The sequence below is a fragment of the Seriola lalandi genome, unplaced genomic scaffold, assembly GCF_002814215.2.
Source record: "Seriola lalandi dorsalis isolate HSWRI2012SDOR001 ecotype SW California unplaced genomic scaffold, Sedor1 jcf7180002054524, whole genome shotgun sequence".
In the NCBI taxonomy this organism is placed as follows: Eukaryota; Metazoa; Chordata; class Actinopteri; order Carangiformes; family Carangidae; genus Seriola; species Seriola lalandi.
This window is the reverse complement of record NW_019525077.1, coordinates 1,099,742-1,119,034: the sequence shown is the minus strand read 5'-3', so window position 1 is coordinate 1,119,034 and position 19,293 is coordinate 1,099,742. Positions and strand designations below refer to the sequence as shown.

Sequence of the window (19,293 nt, the reverse complement as noted above, 5' to 3'; positions counted from 1 at the left end):
AGATACTGTATACCATAACACAGTCCAGGATGCCTTAAGGCATGGTTTGGACTCGCAGTTGCATCAGCTCGGGTACAGAGAACACTCTTTCCTCTCCAAACAGATGAATGTAGGCTGCACGCAGATTACTATGGGCTCGACAAGGACAGGGTGACTGATAATGTTATCTACGCAGTAAGAGACAGATAGCAGCTAATATACCAATCCCGAGTGCAAAGTAACAGCATGTCAAGTTTTGGTTGTTTGAAGGTTGAGCCATTGCGCATCAATAAACACATATCTTAAAATACTGATTCAAAGAAAAACCCACTGGTGTTCGTGATCTAATTTGTATTCCTGGGTTCATTTTGTTCTTTTCCCTGTCTTTATTCTTACTCTGAGTAATTGGGCAAACGCTAAACTGCCACTTTGAGATATTCCCTGTGCATCTGTGACACAGATTGAAAACACAAAATGTTTCAGTTATTGAAAATGTCAAAGGCAGAGGCGAGACCAAGGGACGGTTTTCAGAGTTTTAAGCAAATTCCAACTAAACAAAGTCAGTCCCTAATTTATAGAGATCAGATCAAGTCCAACAAAAAGTCCCAAACTTTGGCACCGCTATTCATTTTTGTCTGACAGACATTCATCTCAGTTGGACGCCTCGTATCTTCTGCTTTTACGGTGTTTTTTTTTTTTTTTACTGCAGTTGTCTTCCACTGGATATGGGTGTGAGCTCTTAACAAAAGGGAATTACTGCCAGTGGTTGTGGTTCAATGGTGCAATAGTTTTAATTGATGCAGCAAATGTCACCTTCAGCCGGGGCTAATTCACTCTACTACAAGCTGATATCAGCAGCCTGCAGAGTATGCAAGTATTCAGAGACAAGATTTGCACCCTGAGAGTTTCTAGTTCTATTGGCTAACCTGCTGCTTTTGTATTAGTCATTGCACGCACATTATTAAAACATGTGGTGGAGTAATCAGTGAATCAGTCAATCACATATGGTCGCTCATCTGTCATTATGCAATTTTAAAATCCCCCAAAATCCCATTTGTTACATTATTACTAACTAATATTCTTGTTGATTACAACATAATCATCAATAGCAAAGCTTATCGTTTTTGGTTGCATGTCAGAACCACAAAAAAACAAAATCAGAAACTCTGCCAACTGCTTTATATTACTCTCTTCTTTCTGCTGCTATAATGGGTCCCCAGACTTTCACTGCCAGGGTTTATAGTGATCTCAAAAAGATTATACTGTAGGAGAAAAGCAGAGTTCAACCGATAATAATCTTCAGGTGAAAGTTAGTTGGAAAACGTGCTGTAAATGGCCTGCTGTGCAGTGTTTTGATTAAGTGGTGGAAAGCATTCTGGGAAATGTAGGAAATCCCTTTTTCAGATAGAAACAGACAAAGCAGGATGGGGTGGGGGTTGGGGGTGTGGTGGGGAGGTTGGGGTAAGTTAAAAAATGAAGCATGGTTTCGTTTAAAATCACAAAATAACTCACGTAACACACACGACATCACACGTTAATGATCTGCAACAATGACGATGGATTTATACTTTTAGTCTCATATCACATCCAGAACAAAAACTTGATGAATAAATTGACGACAGTGAGTTGTTGTCTTCTTCTTCCTCTCTGATAATGTGTTAAGCTGAGAGTAGAAAACACAACCCGGGTGCAGACATGTGTGGGGCCTCAGCTCAGGCTGAGTGGAGTTTGGCCTGTTATGTCCATGGTTGTTCTATAGGTGGCAATGGAGGAAGATAGAAGGGAACTATTAGTAGGAAGGATGGTGAAGTTTCAGCCTCAGCTTTTAACTGGCTGAATCATGATGGTGTTATAAAACTTCTTTAAAACAAGTTGACCCGCATCAGACAGTTACACATCAGTGGCTTGATAAAAGATTCTTGTGTGATCAGTCAGCTTTATCAAACTAGTAGGTAATATTAGAGAAATTCATCTTTATTAGAAAAGTGTGTAGAGTTCTTTCCAATACTGTCATTATGTACTGAGAATAACAAAAATGACAAAAGAGTCTACAATCTTAAACAGCTTTATTTCTAGAATAATTGTAGGCTACTTTGTGATTTCAGTTGCTAATGCCACTAAATGCAGGAAGTGTGTCAGAGTCAAGTGTTTATTTTGTGCTGCAGAAATGTTGATTGGAGAGTTGTCCACTCATAGAGCTGACATGACCACAGGCTTTTATAGTTGTATAATTATAGTGTCAGAAAATTACACTTGCCATTTAGCAGTGGTGGGACTAGGTTTCAAACACACTTCATCTTCTGTGTTTGATTTTTCAGAAGAACACACTGATCAACCGAATCTATTCGTCTGTGCAACATGAACTTGATGCAGCTAGTGGAGAGAGTATCACACTGACTCTCCTCGTGTTAACACATCTCTTAGTGAGACATTAAGCCAGCTGGAAGAATACTGTTCTCTTGCTGACCTTTGACCCCCTGAGCCCCTCGTGTCCAGGGCGTCTCTCTGCCATCTTCTCTGCCAGTCCATTTTGACCTAGAATGTATTAACTTCCTGTAGAAAGTGACTGAAATTATGAATGAAATCCAAATTAATTAAATTATCTGGTAACAAAAACAATGTTGCGTTGTTCCACAGAACAAACCAATTTGTCTATGATCTCATTAGGGTAAAACCCAGGGGTTAAGTAGTTCTGGTATTACTTGACATGTCTGTGTGTGTGTGTGTTGGTGGTTAAGTGCGTTGGGGTGATACTAAATGAGCCATTTATAGTCGATAATAAAATTAGTATGTGTGATGATAAAATCTGAAGTTTTCGTTGATGACTCACTCAGCATGCACATAGCAGACTGAGAATAAAGTGTTTGCCCTCAACACAAAATCAAACAAACAAAACTTCTGTTTAGCTTCAAACCTGAATGAAACATTTTTTAAAATCGATGCTGATGTTTGTTGGGCAACAGTACGGCTTGTTGACGTGTGTGTGTGTGTGTGTGTGTGTGTGTGTGTGAGACAGTCGTCTTGGAGAGTATCGGAGGCTCTGACATGCCAGCCTGTTACGGGTTTGTGTGTGTGTTGTCACTTAAGTAAAGCCGGCGTAATCCTGTAAGGGCGGATGAGTAGACAGACATGTGATGCCCCACTTGTTTCTTAGGTTGGGTGGTGAAGAGGGGGGCTGGCAGGCATTACCTGCCAGATGGACAGGCTTTGTAGTGTGTGTGGGCGTGTGGCTGATTAGATGCAACACTAACACATACTTTTTTCAAATGTCCCCCACCCCCAGTAATAAAACACAACACCTTGATTCAGTGTCTAATAGATGAAGTGGAGACAGAGCCAGATCCAGATTTTGATGAGTTCAAGTCTCAGTCAGTCGGGCGTTTTTTGCGCATGACCAGTCACTCCGGCCATCACACTCAATTAGCAGAGACTTCCTGTCCTCTCCCTCACCCCCCTCCGCCAGATTAAATCCATTACATCGTACCTATCGACTGCGCACTTTGCCCTCCTCAAGGACGACACACATTCTCATGCTTGAGGATAGTTTAGCTACTGAAAAACATAGAACAAGGTGCTATCTCCAGGTGTTGAGGTAGTCACATAGGGTGTTTGTCAATGAGTCTTTAATGGGTCGAGATGAGCGCTACCAGCAGCACCAGACTGAGTCCTAGTCCGAATTTATTGCAGGTGAACGAGCCGAAGCGCTATGGCTCCACGTTGTCGCTGGAGGAAAAGTGTGAGCAGTCTTTCTTCCTCTTTTACTACTACAGGATGGAGGATGAGGCGGTGCTGGACCGAGGGGCGTCCTTACTCAAGCACATCTGTGATGAGGAGGAGGTAGAGGGTAAGTTTACCTGTACACTTTTATATCTCTGCATGTGAACAAAAAGTGTTTGTTCTTTTTTAAGTCTTCCATATGATGTAGAGTGCAAGGCAATAGAAACATAAATAGCAGGAAGCATCAAACGTGCATTTAAAAAAAAGTTTTAACTTATGTATGATATATTTTTTCTAAGTTCTTTTATTTTGAAAGTCATTTATCTACAAACAATACTACCTACAATGAACCAGCTTTTTAAATTGGAGTTTTTTTCTTTTTTACTGAAGAACTAAAGAACTTTTTCAAAGCACCCATTGAGAGAAACAGGAAGGGCGTCATTTAGCCTTTTAGAGACCGCCAAATTTCACACGCTTCCTGCATGTAGACCGTCACGCTCACCTGTTTGGCGAGCTGGCATGAGAAAGATGTAGAACAAGGAGCATGTGATCCTGTGTTTACCTCACTAATCCACTCAAAGACCTACAGGACAACAAAGAGAAAGGGGGGGAAAAAAACAAAAACCTTCCAGTATGTTAAAATGTCTTAAGTGATAATAATCTCTAATATCATATTATATTCTATTGGCATGTTTTCAAGTGGATTAATGCCAGCAGAGAGTATGTCTTGTTGCCATGGCGCAAGGTTAGGTTTACATGGTGATGACATTAACCCGCACCCAGCGCCACAGTTTTCTTGGTTCTAGTCCAGAAGATTAAAGGGCCTGGCACAGAATCCGATTTACCATCCAAGAGCCTCATGTTTTGTTTTGTTTTGTTTCTTTTGGTGGAAGTACTCAGAATGCTTCCAGCACCAGCTCTTTGTTGTTGTTGGTGATTTCTGATCTCTTTTTTTTTTTTGACACTTGACAATTGTTTTCAAGAAATTCTTTAATGTTGCTTGTTTAAAGGGCCCTACTAGTATTTTTGCAAACCTTTTTTCCATAATTACAGATCATCTATTTCACATTTTTGTCAAAGATGTTCAAATGCATGGTGTACAGTTTTTGTATATATTTTTAATGCGATTTCTATACCATTACATGCAACCATTGATTTCCATTCATTTCTGTATAATATGAATCTCTTAGCCTCTTGAAGCATGAGTTACGTAGCCCACCACAGTGAAATCAAACTGCATTATCTTGCTGCAGTTATGCAACTTAGACAAAACATAGTGCAGAGTTTGTGATGGATTGCACTTTTTTGAACTAGCTTCAAAACATCTGTTGAATAATTTTCATACTGTACAGAAATGAATGTGAAACAATGGCTGTATAGAATGGTTATAAAAACAGTGGCATGGGTATATCTGGTTTATAATGGGCTAAATGTGTAAAACACTGGAATGATCCTTTAAGTAAATTACTTTAACACATGATTATTGAATATATATAATGCAATAGAATTTGCACAGCGGCGCCCCTCGTGCTGGAGATCAACATTTTGTCAGGTGTCACCTCCGCTTGAACCCTGCCTCAATCTATCTGACTTCCTGTGCGTAACCAGCGTCTGTCTTAGCCGTGTCTGCGTGTGTTCTCGTCTGTGGCTGAATCTCTTTTTGGGCTCTCCACTGAGCTCAGTAACCCCCACTCCTCCCCCCCGCTGCTCGCTCTGAGCCGACTGACTGATTACAACAACAACAACAACAGATGACGTAGTTTGACATTTCTCACATTGCCCAAGATAAATGTCTGTGAGAGGAGCTTTGATTCCAATGGCAAAATTATCTTAATCTGGCACTGATTAGCCTGTTTTCCCTCCAGGAACATGTTTGGTATCTCACCGTGCGTCACAGACAGTGTCAATGATCCAGATAGACGACAGCTAAGTCCCACTTTATGACCTTTGGATGGTCAATCCAAATAATGTATGTATGCAACATTATTATTATTATTAGTTACAATACCCATTAGACAGGCTCTCATGCTCCTAAACACTCATCTAGCATTATGTTAAAACGGTACATGTTTTATTGTTGTGATATTCAAAGTTTCAAAATATACTGCTGAGTCAGAAACCAACAGGGCTGACTAATCATTTCTTCTAAAACAAAAAAGCCCAACTATGGGCATCTCTCCCTTTTAATCCAGCTGTATATTTTTAAAGCTGTTCAGTATTAGCATGCTGTCAGTGCCGTGTGGCCTGTTGCCATCCTCCCCACTGGGCAGGTCCCAGCAGCATGGGTTACTGGGGAAACTGGCGGTGGCGTTGCCTCTCCTCAGAAATCTAGTGAGCTCAACAAACCTCCCAGCACACACAAGGATTTCATTTCATTCAGCGCGAGCTTACGGGCAGCTCCAAAAGAAGTTCTTCTTCCACCCCAAAAAAAAGAAGAGGAAGTCGTTTTACAAAGCTCCTCTGGCAGTGTGCAAATCTTCCTTTCCAGCCCCTTGACTTGACTTGACTATTTTTTTATTCCTTCTTCTCCATCACTCTCTCATTCTCTCACCTCCTTTCTTGTGGTGTGTTCAGTGTGTGCAAACGTCTTCACACTCTGCTTTATTGCTCATCTATCACCTTTATTGGCTCTATGGTCTTTATGTCTTTCTATTTGACTATGTCTCTGCTCTCCTTTGTTGCTGTCCAGCCATCTGCTTCTGGGTCTTGTTGTAATGCCCACTTGCTGTCTGGTGAATCTGATTACTTCTTCGGTTGACTCTAATGTTTCTTAATGAACCAGCATGAAGGTAAAAGGCATTACTGGACATTTATACAGCTATACCTGTTCCATTAGCTGTGTTGCTGAAAATTGAGTCTTTTCAGTGGAAGGAGAGATGCCTCATCTCCATTACGGCAAATAAACTACATTTATTACATTTATCATTATTGCTTAATGAGGCTGTGGAATAATTAAATATAAGACACAGCGAGCAAGAGAGAGAGCAGGAGAATGGGAGGGACAATAAGAAGCCATTGGTAACTGCAAAGATAGAAGAGACTAGCAGATCTGATTAGCATGTAAACAACAGAAAAGCCAGAAACCTGAAATGAGAAGACACACATAATAAAAGCCCTGTTAATAAATAAAGGGTTTCTGTCCACTGAAACGCTAGGGGGCTTTAAATATGAAAAGGTAATCAAATCAAAACAATGCATCGAACAAAAATATCAGTATAAACAATTATACATATGAAAGAAAGGGAATTAGAAATAAAGGCCTGTTGCCTTCTACAGTTAAGATAAATAAAGGCTCTGGTGACTTTTTAAAGGAAAAACAATCGTTAAACACTATTGACTCACCAATGGTGTAACTTCATCAGTCTGATCAGGCATGGACATCGGTGGGTGTAGCACTGGCCTGTGACCGGTCTGTCAAAAAAACGCAAATAAGTAACCATGTGGACATGTTGCAAAAAAAAAATACAGAAAAAGAGGTACAGCACTCACAGATCTGAGCTTTAATGTTGTAAAAGTGTGATAGGCCATTAATTAATTTACACAATCTTCATTTTAATCTGTCGTCTGACTGAATTTGCATCAACTCAGACTTCTTCTTAGACGAGTTTAATTCTGTTTTTACTGTTTTTGTTTTTGGCCGACGATGCCGGCAGGGTTTTGGCCTTGTTCAATTGATCTTGTGCCCTGTGTTTTTATGTTATCACATAAACATGGGACAGGTACCGTCTTTGTTGAACCAAAAGCCTGGTTAGCAGCAACTCTAGTGTGGGTGATGCTGGCTCTGTCTCCAATTCTTTGTCTATTTTCTCCTGCACTGTCCCCCTTTGACCGCTTCTCGTCTCGTTTACCAGTTCTCCTGTCTTTGTTTTTCATTCATCTTATGCAATGTGAGAGGGGAAAGTTACCAAAACAGACTCATGTACTGCAGGAATTGTAGAATAATGTTTGCCAATGTTTCTCTTTATATCTGTATATTGTTCTGTATCCATATTATATATATGATTATTAACAGTTTTAACATTTTTAAGAAAACTAAACTTTGTATTTTCCGTTTGTTCCTCTGTAGTTCTGGGAGAAAGTTCAGTCACATCAATAACATTGATACAAGCAAACTACAGGCTGATGTCTGATATCCAGTATTTAACTGCTCAGGGCATGAGTTTAACTTCACACTGTCATCTGAAAACCACATTGAAAAAAAGACCATAGATAGAGAAGCAGAAAATGTGACCAGATAAAATATTCCCTCTGATTTACAGTGAGGTAAAACTGTAAAAAGCTGTTCAGCTTTTCCTCGTCTCTGATGTCCAGTATTTGCTTGGTGTGCTGAACCGTCGGTGTCAGTGAATTTAGATGAACCCCCTAAAACACAAGGCATTGTGGTACGAGTGAATAATGAGCGCCGTTGTGCTTCAAGAGAGATCATTGTTTGTTGTGTTGAGGGGTTCAGCCACTTCCTGGTTGGGTCATGTGCAGTGCTTGGCCCAACATTACCCGACCAGCTCAAAGAGGCGACGTTTGACACTGATTGCATAGAGCCTTTTGTTGCAGGAGCACTTTTGATGTTGACTCTGAAAGGTTGTTTTTTTTTATAGTCTTCCTCTGCTTAGGAAGGAGAACGTGTGGTGTTAGAAATGTGGTCAAGGTTGTAGGTTTGTGGGAGGCCTGGACAATTAAACTTACAAGAGAAATATGCAGGTAGTGGAGAGAAGGTGCGGAATAATTGATTATTATAATTATTACTTAAAATACTGTATGACATCACTAAAACTAAACCTTGGAACTGAAGAGCAATCATCAGTTATTTTACAAGTTATTGATTGTATTGATCACAGTGGCCACTCTGAACTGTAGTGGGATGGGGAACGGTAAAGAAACTTTACTACCCTAGGCATTGCACTTGTTTGCCAGTTTATTAGGTACACCTAACAAAAGCTAATGCAATCTAATGGTACATTTCAACCACACCTCTGGAACATTACCTGCATTTTGACTAGAGGAACCAAGGTCTACATTTAGTTGGAGGGGTTGGGACAAAACACAGTTGCTGTGCTGAACGTACAGCGTCATTCACACAATAAGCAAACACTGGGGTGCCACGTTACTCCATCAGCAGCCTCAGAGTAAGATAAACTTTGCGAAAATGAATGCAGTCTAATACAACAGCCCTACAATAGGTTACATGATACAGTTCGACAGCAGCACAATCTACATCCTCCAAAATGACCCCAAAGTCGGATCGACACCTCTGGAAAACAGTTAGAACAAAAACTGAACTTTCAAACTTTCATGAAGGTAGGATTTATCGCAGGACCATTGTATTAGACTGCACTGTGTTTTAGCTAGTTGTTCGTAATAATAAACTGCTCACATCACATCTCCTCTGCCGATGATTATATGCAGTGTGGTTCTAATAATTATTGATTTGCCATTACATCATTATATCAGTGAGTTCCCGTGGAGCTTCAGATCTTGTTGTAAAAGAATGTGTCTGCAGTAGGGTTCAGTGCTTTGTGTTGCACATTGTATCACCCAGGTATGTGTGGATTAAACTCCATCCCCTAATTTCACATCTACAGTACTAAAATTAAGTAAATTAGTTAAGAATAAATTCCCTGAATCAGATACCTGTCCTGTACATAAGCCAAATGACCAGCATCTCTGAAAATATGTGCACCGCGTGTTGGCGTCAAATCTCCGTCCGTCTGAATGGTATGTTATTAGCAAACAGTCTGGTCTGCTCGTCTTTATTGACCCTGAACCAACCCAACTACATGTAAAACTGCATGTCCTGTTGGTATTGTGCCAACACGCATAACAAGGATGTAGTCATGCAAGCAGTCATGGTGTCTTCACTGCTACGTGCGACTTCTTTTTCGGCCCAAATATTTGTTTTGACAGTGCACTGCAACCTCCATAGCCCTGCTCGGTTATGCTGTCTTGGATCTGTTGTGGGCCACGTGAGAATGTTCCCCGGTTGAACTGATAGAATAGTGGTCAACATTCGGTTAGGGTTATGTGCTGTAATTCACTTACCCTGCAGCACTGTAGCGATCACGTCATAATTCTCTGTAATGTTAATGCTTCTAATTTTGCACTTGCTGATAGGGATTTTGATTGTGTCCTGTGTCACCGTTTGCATCGTAGCAGTTAGAGTAGAACAGAATTTGTCAGGATGTTTAGTGTCAGAGTTCATCTGCTGTCTTGTGTTTTTTCCCAGGTCACCACACCATTTACATCGGCGTGCACGTGCCCAAGAGCTATCGACGTCGGAGGCGTCACCGTCGGAGAACCAGCCACAAGGACAGAAAGGAGAAGTTGACGGAGAACACCTCTGACAAGTCGGACACGGAAAACAACGATGAGGCCAGCAACAGCATCCTCAAACCTCTCAGTAAGTTCTGATGGACTCCATGTCAAGGCTGATTAGGGTTCATGTCTGTCTTCGCTTAAGGCTACTCTCTTTTCCAGAAAAAAAGCCCCTGTGACTCTCCGTGACCCAACGGAAGTTGCTGAGTCCACTTAGTGGCCAGAAATAGCTGTGCATGTCCTGCTGAGTGACAAGCCTGTTTCGACAGAGCAGGGTGAATTTTTATTCGAAGTAATGGCTACTCAGATACAATTGTACTAGTGCTGATATGAGTCTCTTGAGTACAGTGTATACGTTTGTGTATTTCTGTGCTTTGTCCGAGACATAAGTGTGTCTGTCTTTGTGTGAGTGCTGGTGTGCCAGCACTTACACTGTATGTGTTAGTGTTTGTGTCCTTGCTTGGCTGGGGCTTCCTCTTCTGTCCCGTAGAGTGTAAAGTGCGACGTGCCCTCAGGCACAGCTGCTGTGATCTGCGGATGCTCGGACAAAGAGCTCTGGACAGTTTGATTGAAGGTTGAGGAAGAAAGGGAGGAGAGAAAGGTCACATTCAGTGATGCTGAGTTTAGATATGAGTTAACGTGTAAGCCGAACTCTTACTGCATCTTTTTCTCTGTTGTGTTCAAGTTAAGGTTTGAAACGGTGTAAGACTGTTAATAAAACCTATAGCAGTCCAATGAGTTTTATAATGTCACAGAATTCATGGTGGGTTTTAAACAGTGTGAATTTGCCATTTTTACAATGAGATTTCAGAACAATTTATGCCTAGTTCTTATCCTGGGGGTCGGGCCGCTTCAAGAGGAATTATTTTGTTTGCATCTTTGCAGTTTTTGTGGAATTCTGCAACGTTTTACCTCTCGAGACCTCTAAAAGCTGTCCAGATGAAACATTATCAGGGAACATCACGTTTAGGTTGGACTGCTTCCAGTTCATGATCACATGCTCATAAAGGACATAAAGGACCATAAGCCAAAAACGGTGTAAGACTGTGGTTTTATTGACAACAAATACATGGAGTAATTTGGAAAAACAGAGGACAGACATTAATTCTCTGATTACATGAGGTCCGTGTAACAGTGGTCCCCTGTGAGGAAGGCTTAAAATGTCCTTGCTTTCTGTCAATCCAATAATGAGGCAGGCCACTGTCATTTCTAGAAAGTGATGCAATTTTACACATGCTTGCTCGCAAATGATGTGACAAGAGGACAAAATACACCAGAACTGGATTTTCTAATGTGTACACATCACTAAATGTGGGGGGATTTTCTTCAGGAAATAAATCCAGTCGGAGAATAGATTACATCCCGCCCATCTGGTTGTTGCTACTGAATGTGATGATGCATATTTAGCAAGAAATTGTGAGTTTTATAGATTCAGTCAGTCAGAGATACTGGGCTAAACTGCAGGCAAAACATTTTGTAATAAGCTTCCAAAGTGGCTAAAGAAATGATTACTGATAAGATGGCAGTGTCTCAGATATGATGAAGACCAGACCACTGAGTTTTTCTGTTACAGTCACACTGCATGTGGTCCAACCCTGACTCAGAGTAGTGGTTGCTATTTGTCCTGCCACCAATAAAGAATAGGAGATGACAGATGAAATAGTTTTTCGATATAACTGTTTGTGTTGCGGAGAGGCCGATCTGTCTGAGTGACCCTGAAGTTGGTTCTTTGCAGTCGGTAATTGTAGAGTTGTTGTCTGTATTTCCCTTTCATAGCAGATTTTAGACTATTTTGTACTTCTTTTCCCTCCTCAAGGCCTAACTCTACCCACAACCCTTTGCCAAATTGTCTGGTTATTGAGCCTTTGGACCAGTCTGGCAGGGATACAGCTGTACTCGCCAAACTAATGGACTTTGTCCGTGGGGTAATGATGGCTGCGTTTTGGTAGGCTAAATATTCCTGCCTGTTGTGTGTGTGAACAGCGGTGCAGTTACCTTTCGTACTTGCTGGTTCATTTGCTCACACTTGGTTTAACAAGATTAGTCTTTTTCTTGAAACTGCTGCCTGCACTTAGAGATGAGATTCATCACAGGCTGGACAACGTTGACGAGTTGTCCTTTTTCTTTTCTTTTTTTTTTAACTGTGCTGTTGGTGAGGAGATTGCCAAGTTTGACTTTTCTGTCTGGGTTTCCCAGTTGTTATGTGCATTTATGGAGTCCATAGTTAAAAAACAAGTGGAAACTAGAGACTCAAATGCTGTGTACTGTCAATCCCAAAAATATGTGTGAAAGGGGACAACAGCAATTCTTCATTCTTGAAAAACCCATTGAAGTCAGGCAGTAATGACGTAACATCTGAAACCCTACACACCTCGGGTTGTTTACGGCAACACTGGTAATTCTCCATTCATGGAAAATGCGACTATGTTGGCAGGAGAATGTTAGCTTTGACGTTTTGTTATCAGTCAACACCGTGGCAGTCTGCTGGCTCATGAGGGCGAAATAGAATAAATGCTGTTGATGTTATGTAAAAATCCTGTGATGGAATCAAGGTGCGCAGTGAAATGGCATAACAACACAAACGGAGAGCTCTTAGTACAATTGGTATTGTTGTACAGTGAATGGTTCGTTTGTTTTATTGTATGTAAACAGACTTTTGTAAAATTTATATTCCATTTGATGTGAAACTGTTGCCACTTAATCCCTTTTTAAAGTCATTCACTGATTACACCACAGCCAATCTTTAAAAATTCAAATGTCATGGTCCCTAATAATGAATTAATGTATTTTTAAATTTGGAAATCTATCCAATAAAAGTATAAAGTATATAAATGTATATATAGACTTTCAGGATGCCGCGTGCATCAGACTCCTGGTATATTTGTATGAGCAGAGACTCATCATAATTCAGACATTTCTCAGAAGAAGAGAGATTATTGGATGAGTTATTGGATAAACCTCTTTGGGTTGCACTAAAGAATCATGGTTGTCCTGGTAAAGTAACAGTTATACTCGTCACTTAAATTGCCCAAATAAGAAGTTTGTCTCACAGGGCTTTATCCTTAGAGCCTGCTGAGAGGATGCTAATGTTCACACCACGAGCCTCCTAAATGATGACTGCTGGTGCAGCATGCATAATTTACATGCTGAATGGATAGTTAATGATAGGAACCTAATATATCAGCACTTTTAGTAAATATGAAATTCTAAAGTTGTAAAATCACATGTTGATGTGAACAGTCTTCCATCTGTATCTTGTGGCCTAGCTAACCTTTCAGGGTCAAACTAGGCATAGCTGACAGCTTAATGCTGGAAAAGCTAGTGAACTAGCACTCTGACCTTCCAATGTCATAGACATTGAAATAAAAATGAAATAACTGCATTTTTAATTTAGAGTTCCTCTTGACATAGATTTTTTTCCAAGTAGCTAACTTGTGCTAAAAACATGTATTTGTATTCTTTTGCCATTTGTGACAGTAGAGCAGCTCTGCCTTTTTAGGTCTTTACAGCTAAAACTCAAATCTGCAGGCATCTGTCAGGCACGTGGAAACTGACAGGCATGCAGTACAGCTAATGTCCTACTGTTACTCACTGCCCTCCTCTGTGTTACTCTCTCTGGGAATCAGGGCCGGCCCAGGGGAAGGCCCTTGTCTGTCATATGGACTGAAATCCTCTTGTTTGGTCAGATGGACGCTGCAGGGACTTTGAGTCCATCTCCTGGTTGCATGTGTGACCACTGCAGAGTTATTTGACCCCTGCTCATTTTGATGAGCGTGTTTTTTTTTTTGTTTTTTTTACTAAGCATTTTCCCATCTTTTTCTACCAGGATCAAATGTTCTCTCAAAGTGGATTACAAAGATTACTTAGAAACTTGGTTCATATACAAATGGGTTTAATTTCCCAAAGTCAGGGAGAGCAAGCTACAACTGCTGTGATGTATTAATTTTTTTCTTTTGTTTTTTTGTGAACACATCTCCGATTTTATGTTCATTCTTCACTGGGAGGATACCAGCTCCTCTCACAATTTGAAGTACAGTCTTTGGAATTGCAAAGATCACATGACTAAATGCAAAGGTCTGTTTTCCTTCTGGCTCCTGAAAAGGTGACATTTTGGAACTACCCAGCTTTCACACGGAAACAGCCATCAGTGCAAGAGCAAACCATATTTTTCCTTTAAAGCACTGATTAAATTCTAGATGTGCTCTACTTGGTGCCAAATATTTTCTTTGAGTGTAATGAGGAAGGATTCAAACCGAAGAGGTTTACAGTGACAAATTATGGCCTGACAGTGATTCTGTTTCTGACATATTTGTCGTGGGTCTCATCTGATATCACAAATCCTAATGGGACTATTGATCACTTCAGGAGACATTTCCCTTTCCCCTAAGACTCATTGGCCTGCCCTTAATGAATATGATTGGTTCAAGAAATTTAAACAACCCACAATGTTTTTTTCTCACACATCACAAAATGACAGCAGGGATTCAAAACCTTTCTCCTGCTCTGGCACGTTGACAACTTGTAAGTTGAGCATTATACTATCCACAGACCAACAGACTTTTTGTTTGAGATATTGTTCAGTATCATAGGAAAAGAAATATCAGTAGGAAAGGTCTCTGGATATTGACTGGATAAATGACTTAAATGTTTGAAATGCCATCCGTTTCTTTCTGGGCCGATTGATTAGTTAATCTTCATTGATCGGCCCTCAGATCACCAATGTTTCCCCTCCCCCTCAAATCCACAGCCGTACCTTACCCCTCTGTCCTATGAGTGTACCTATAAGTCTGTAAGCTTGATTCTCTGCTACAAACTATGAAGATGGCACTTTTGTGGGTATCAGACAAAAATACTCTCATTCCAAACAGTGAAGTGGGTTTAAATGGTCCAGCGTGAAGATTTTAGGCTGTACATTATCACATAGTAGCTCACAGGAGATGCACAACTAGCTGCAAACTTTGCTTTTTTGTTCCGCCTACTTTCGGTTCACTTGCTTCATCTGATTTACTTCAGTAAATGATAACCTTTCAGAATGACTTTCGGCATTAGTCAGTCAGTGGACATGAGTGGACTTGAGTTTGCTGGCATCAGTTGAAGATGATTTTATGTTTACCCAAGTTTGTGACGACTGCACAGCACACTGCATGTTTGAGATTGCGTCTATGCCCCTTATTCAGTGTCTCATGATGATGATGCCTCATATTTTGATGTATGATTGTCATAGGTATAAAATTGAGAACCCTGACATCAAATGATTTTAGCATCAGATATTTTAAATCTTAAATCTCCACTATTTCTTTATTGTCTTTATAGAACTGTTGGTTAATCTCATTCACTCCTCAGTCTGAAACAACAGCAACACCCCAATAGGTAGATATTTTAATGTCTTATCTTAGTCTATTAACACATTCTGTTTGGATTACTTACACCACAGATCGGCCCTTTACATCCATAATTCATGCCATATTCCTCTAATAACTTTGCAAGGCGCTTATTTCATGTTCATATGTATTCAGAGTGCGAGTTATGGTGTTCCTCAGGTCACCAGTTTGGAATCCCCAACTTTTGAATGAAGAAATTGCAGTCCAGTCATCATTTACCATTTATAAGCAACAGAACCAACCCTTACTCAGTTCACTAATCTCACCGTAGCAGTCTGACTTTTTCTGTATGATCTTAGTCTGATCTTAGCTAATTTTAGCCAAGTGTAGTTTGATGTTGTCTAACTGACATTTCTGAGTCAGTTGTTTACTCTTCTCTGCTTCTACTACTTTGTTGCTGCGTTTTAACATGTCAGAGATAAACATAACACAAGTAGAAAATAACATGTAAACACATATTGCCTTGCTAAAAGGCACATTTAGCCAGTGACTCATGATAATCTTAGAGCATGAATGAGATAAATTAAGATTTATATACAGGTAAATACTGGTAATGTTGCTGAGCCTTCCTGGACAAAGGGGTGCATTAAGCCCTTTTGTAGACAAACTTTGGGATAAACATGAACTTGACCTTGCTGTGATGAGTTGTATTGTGCTACAGTTAAAGCATACAGAAAATGTGGTTGTACGTTCAGCATACATGCAAACAGCTCACTGATCATTTCATTTCACATTCTTTCTCCCAAGCTGGTATTTGTTACATTCTCATCAGAACAACAAAATACCAGAGCTTGATGGTCTGGGCATAAATACTGTGCTCTCAATGGATCACCCTCAGGGTGTCACTCTGCATTCAGCCCAATCCCTGTTTGCTTGCCTGTGCGCTAGCCGCCCTGCATACTGAATGTCGGACTTTGTGGCATGGAAAACATTTCCTGTACTCTGTGATCCTCTCTTCCCTTTGAATGAGGTGGCGGGGAGTTGCATTATGATTGCATGTACAGTCACAAACAATGGACGTGCTATTCGATCCCATGTTGCCTTTTACTGTGCCGAGTTTCTCAAAAAGGTCAGAGGAGATGGAAGGTATTTGTGTAGGATGCATGTCAAGAGTGGGACTAAACAGGCCTTTAGTGGCAGTCACACTAAGCTTTCTACTGGGCAGCGGGCATTCTTCCTCCATCCCCTATCCCATGAGCCTCTGCTGCTGGGACAAAGTCCTCTTTGTATGCCCATGGCTCTTGGCTAGAGCACACAGCTTTGAAATTGCGTTTGAACGATGGGATTTTCATTTCTATCCCTCCTTTTCGTGCTTGCTCTCACCCCTCTTTGCTTTCACTCTGCACTGAGTCTCACCCCCCCGAACACTCCTCACCCACCCTCCCATCTTTCTCTTAGCAACTGCTGAGTGGGACAGTATTGCATTGACACCAACACTGTGCTTGTTATCAGATTTTTTTCCTGGATAGCGTGGATAGGCAGCATCAGTTTCTCATGAGGAATTAGAAAATCTCTCTTGGACACTTGGATAAACTCTTGAGTGAAACCAGTTTTTAATGTCCACTATTTATTAGAAGAATCTTCAGAAGAACGTTTAGTCTCTAGTTTTTATTCTTTACAGATGGGTGTAGGACAATTTCAGATTTACATATATTAGTTTTTCCATGAAAACTTGTTTGTTTTGTCACTCCTTCATTGCAGCTTGTTTCTCGATCATAAAAATTTGAGAATGCTAAATCCCAGTTTATTATTAGTATCAGCTTTTAATTAAATATATTATAATCTTGTACCAAAATTTAAGTTCTAAGATAATGAGTTATCTTCAACAGGATGTCTTTAGCTTTATTTCACAAGGGAAAAAACAAATTTACTACACTGGGCTTATCATATTCACTTCTTTTTAATGAACTGTATGCACATTTAAGGAATACAGCAGTAGATGGTCTGTGTGAACCTACATCACTGAGGCTTTGACCCCTGCCTTGCACTAGACCGTTGGCTATTGTTTCCATGCAATTTTGGCCATATATGTATTTAAAGCTTGTTTTAACTGTTTACTGTAATCAGCGTAAATCACTGTGGATATGAGTGTCAGCTGAATGTGTGAAATGCACATGTAAATTATTCCACCCAAGGTGTTATTAAACAGGTTGCGGTGACTTAAGCTAGTTGCAGCTTGTGGAAACGTGTGTGTGTGTGTGTGTGTGTGTGTGTGTGTGTGTGTGTGTGTGTGTGTGTGCGTGTGTGCGTGTGTGTGTGTTTGCTTGCTTGTGTGTGCGCCAGCAGACAGTTTATCCACCACCTAGTAATCTTACAGCTGCTTGTCTGGCTCGTACCTGCTGTTGTTGTTATTGTGCTGCAGAAAAAAAAACACAATGAAGTGAAACTTCAAGCCTTCATCTCATTTACAGTTTGGCTACTTGCTGCTGACTGAATGAATGAATGAATGACTCAGTGTGGTGGGTGGTAATGTGAAGAGTGGTGTGTATGGAAATGTCTAACCTTCATCTGCAAAGAAAAGTCCAGCTAAAGACACAACGCTCAGTTAGCAGAGATTATTGTCCTTCCTCTGTGATGCAGGTTGTTTTACTTCCACTCCTGCATTAATAAAAAGTTTGTTTGCAAATGTTATTGATGATATAACATAATTTCCCTTCTTAACATTACAAAGTTGGGTGGTCAGGCTACCAGAGCAGTTTTTATGACGATGCTTTTTAGACTGACAAGATGAAAACTCAGAGGGAAACCCTGAATATCTGTATTTTCAGGAATAAAAATTGTTAAATTTCAATAAATTCAATATTTATAGTCAACACTGGTGTATTAGCAGACTGTTATGTAATCTGATCAGACAGCTTTGTTATTCTCATTCACATGCACACACATATGTTGGTGCTTCTGTGCTTGTGTGGACGCTGCATTCCTTAATCTTGGCTGTAACCGTCACAACCTCATGCCCATACTATTATGTAAACCTCCAAACTTGACCTTCAGCTCTTTGAAGAAACACACCACACTGGTAATTCTGTCACATAGATCTATACAGTATATTCTATTAAGTTAATATAACACAACATTAAAAAAAAAAATTACAGTTAAATTTGCAGTTAGTAAATTTTGTGTGCAAGCTAATAATGTCCATAAGATTAAGGAAAAATGTTATAGAGGTTACACTGTTTCTTTACATGATGTGTAAAAGGAACTGATAAGTCTCTGCACCTCCTCTGTTGTTTAAATTACAACATCCAGATCACTGTCTGGTTCACATCATGTTCGCTGTTTTGAATAAACCAATTGAATCAATGAAAAAAAAGAGCAAACAGATCCTGCGATCCAGCCAATTGTATGCAATAATGAATAACACGTTCACATTAGAAGGTAAGTCTACAGTATTCCTAACATTAACAGGTTCCTTTATCTGAGGAAGCAAGTTCTCACATCACATTATCACTACTTCGTTTGGAAGGGCTCCTGTCAGAAGCGTAAGAAAAAAGCAGAAAGAAACCTATTCACTTTATCTAATTCAATCCAACCTTTAATTAAACTATGACTGATTATCATGGAAATGTTTAACTCATTTTCTCAGTATTTAAAGTACAGAGTCATCTCTGCGTGACAGTTAGTGTCTGTGACAGTAATTGCATCTGGATCTGGGATTCAGTTCTGCCTGTTCAGACAAGTTGAAAATGAACTGATTAACATCCACTTAGAGCTGGCCCACAGTATCTTGTGTCTAATGCATTATGCAGCATCCTTCTGACTGACGTGACACAGCAGAAGAGTCACAGGGACTTTAGCCTTAATGGACCATTTTGAAGACATTTTGACATGTCATAGCAGGAAAAGCACAGGTGTAATCAATAGCATTAATGATAACTATGTTCCATTTATCCCGGTTCCAGGTCTC

At 40.2% G+C, this 19,293-nt stretch overlaps 1 protein-coding gene across 6 annotated transcripts in view; it reads left to right on the top strand.

Annotated features, from left to right (window-relative positions):
* slc4a4a (solute carrier family 4 member 4a) overlaps positions 1–19,293 on the top strand; it is a 53,982-nt gene that overhangs the window by 2,109 nt on the left and 32,580 nt on the right. For 2 of the 6 annotated variants that reach the window (XM_023414408.2, XM_023414407.2), the window contains exons 3-4: positions 3,750–3,823; positions 9,917–10,090. In XM_023414408.2, the coding sequence (XP_023270176.1) occupies positions 3,750–3,823; positions 9,917–10,090 (248 nt within the window). Of the gene's footprint in view, positions 1–3,497; positions 3,824–9,916; positions 10,091–19,293 lie in introns of those variants that run through there. The other 4 variants (XM_087176072.1, XM_087176073.1, XM_023414403.2 and 1 more) reach the window with 3 other exon arrangements.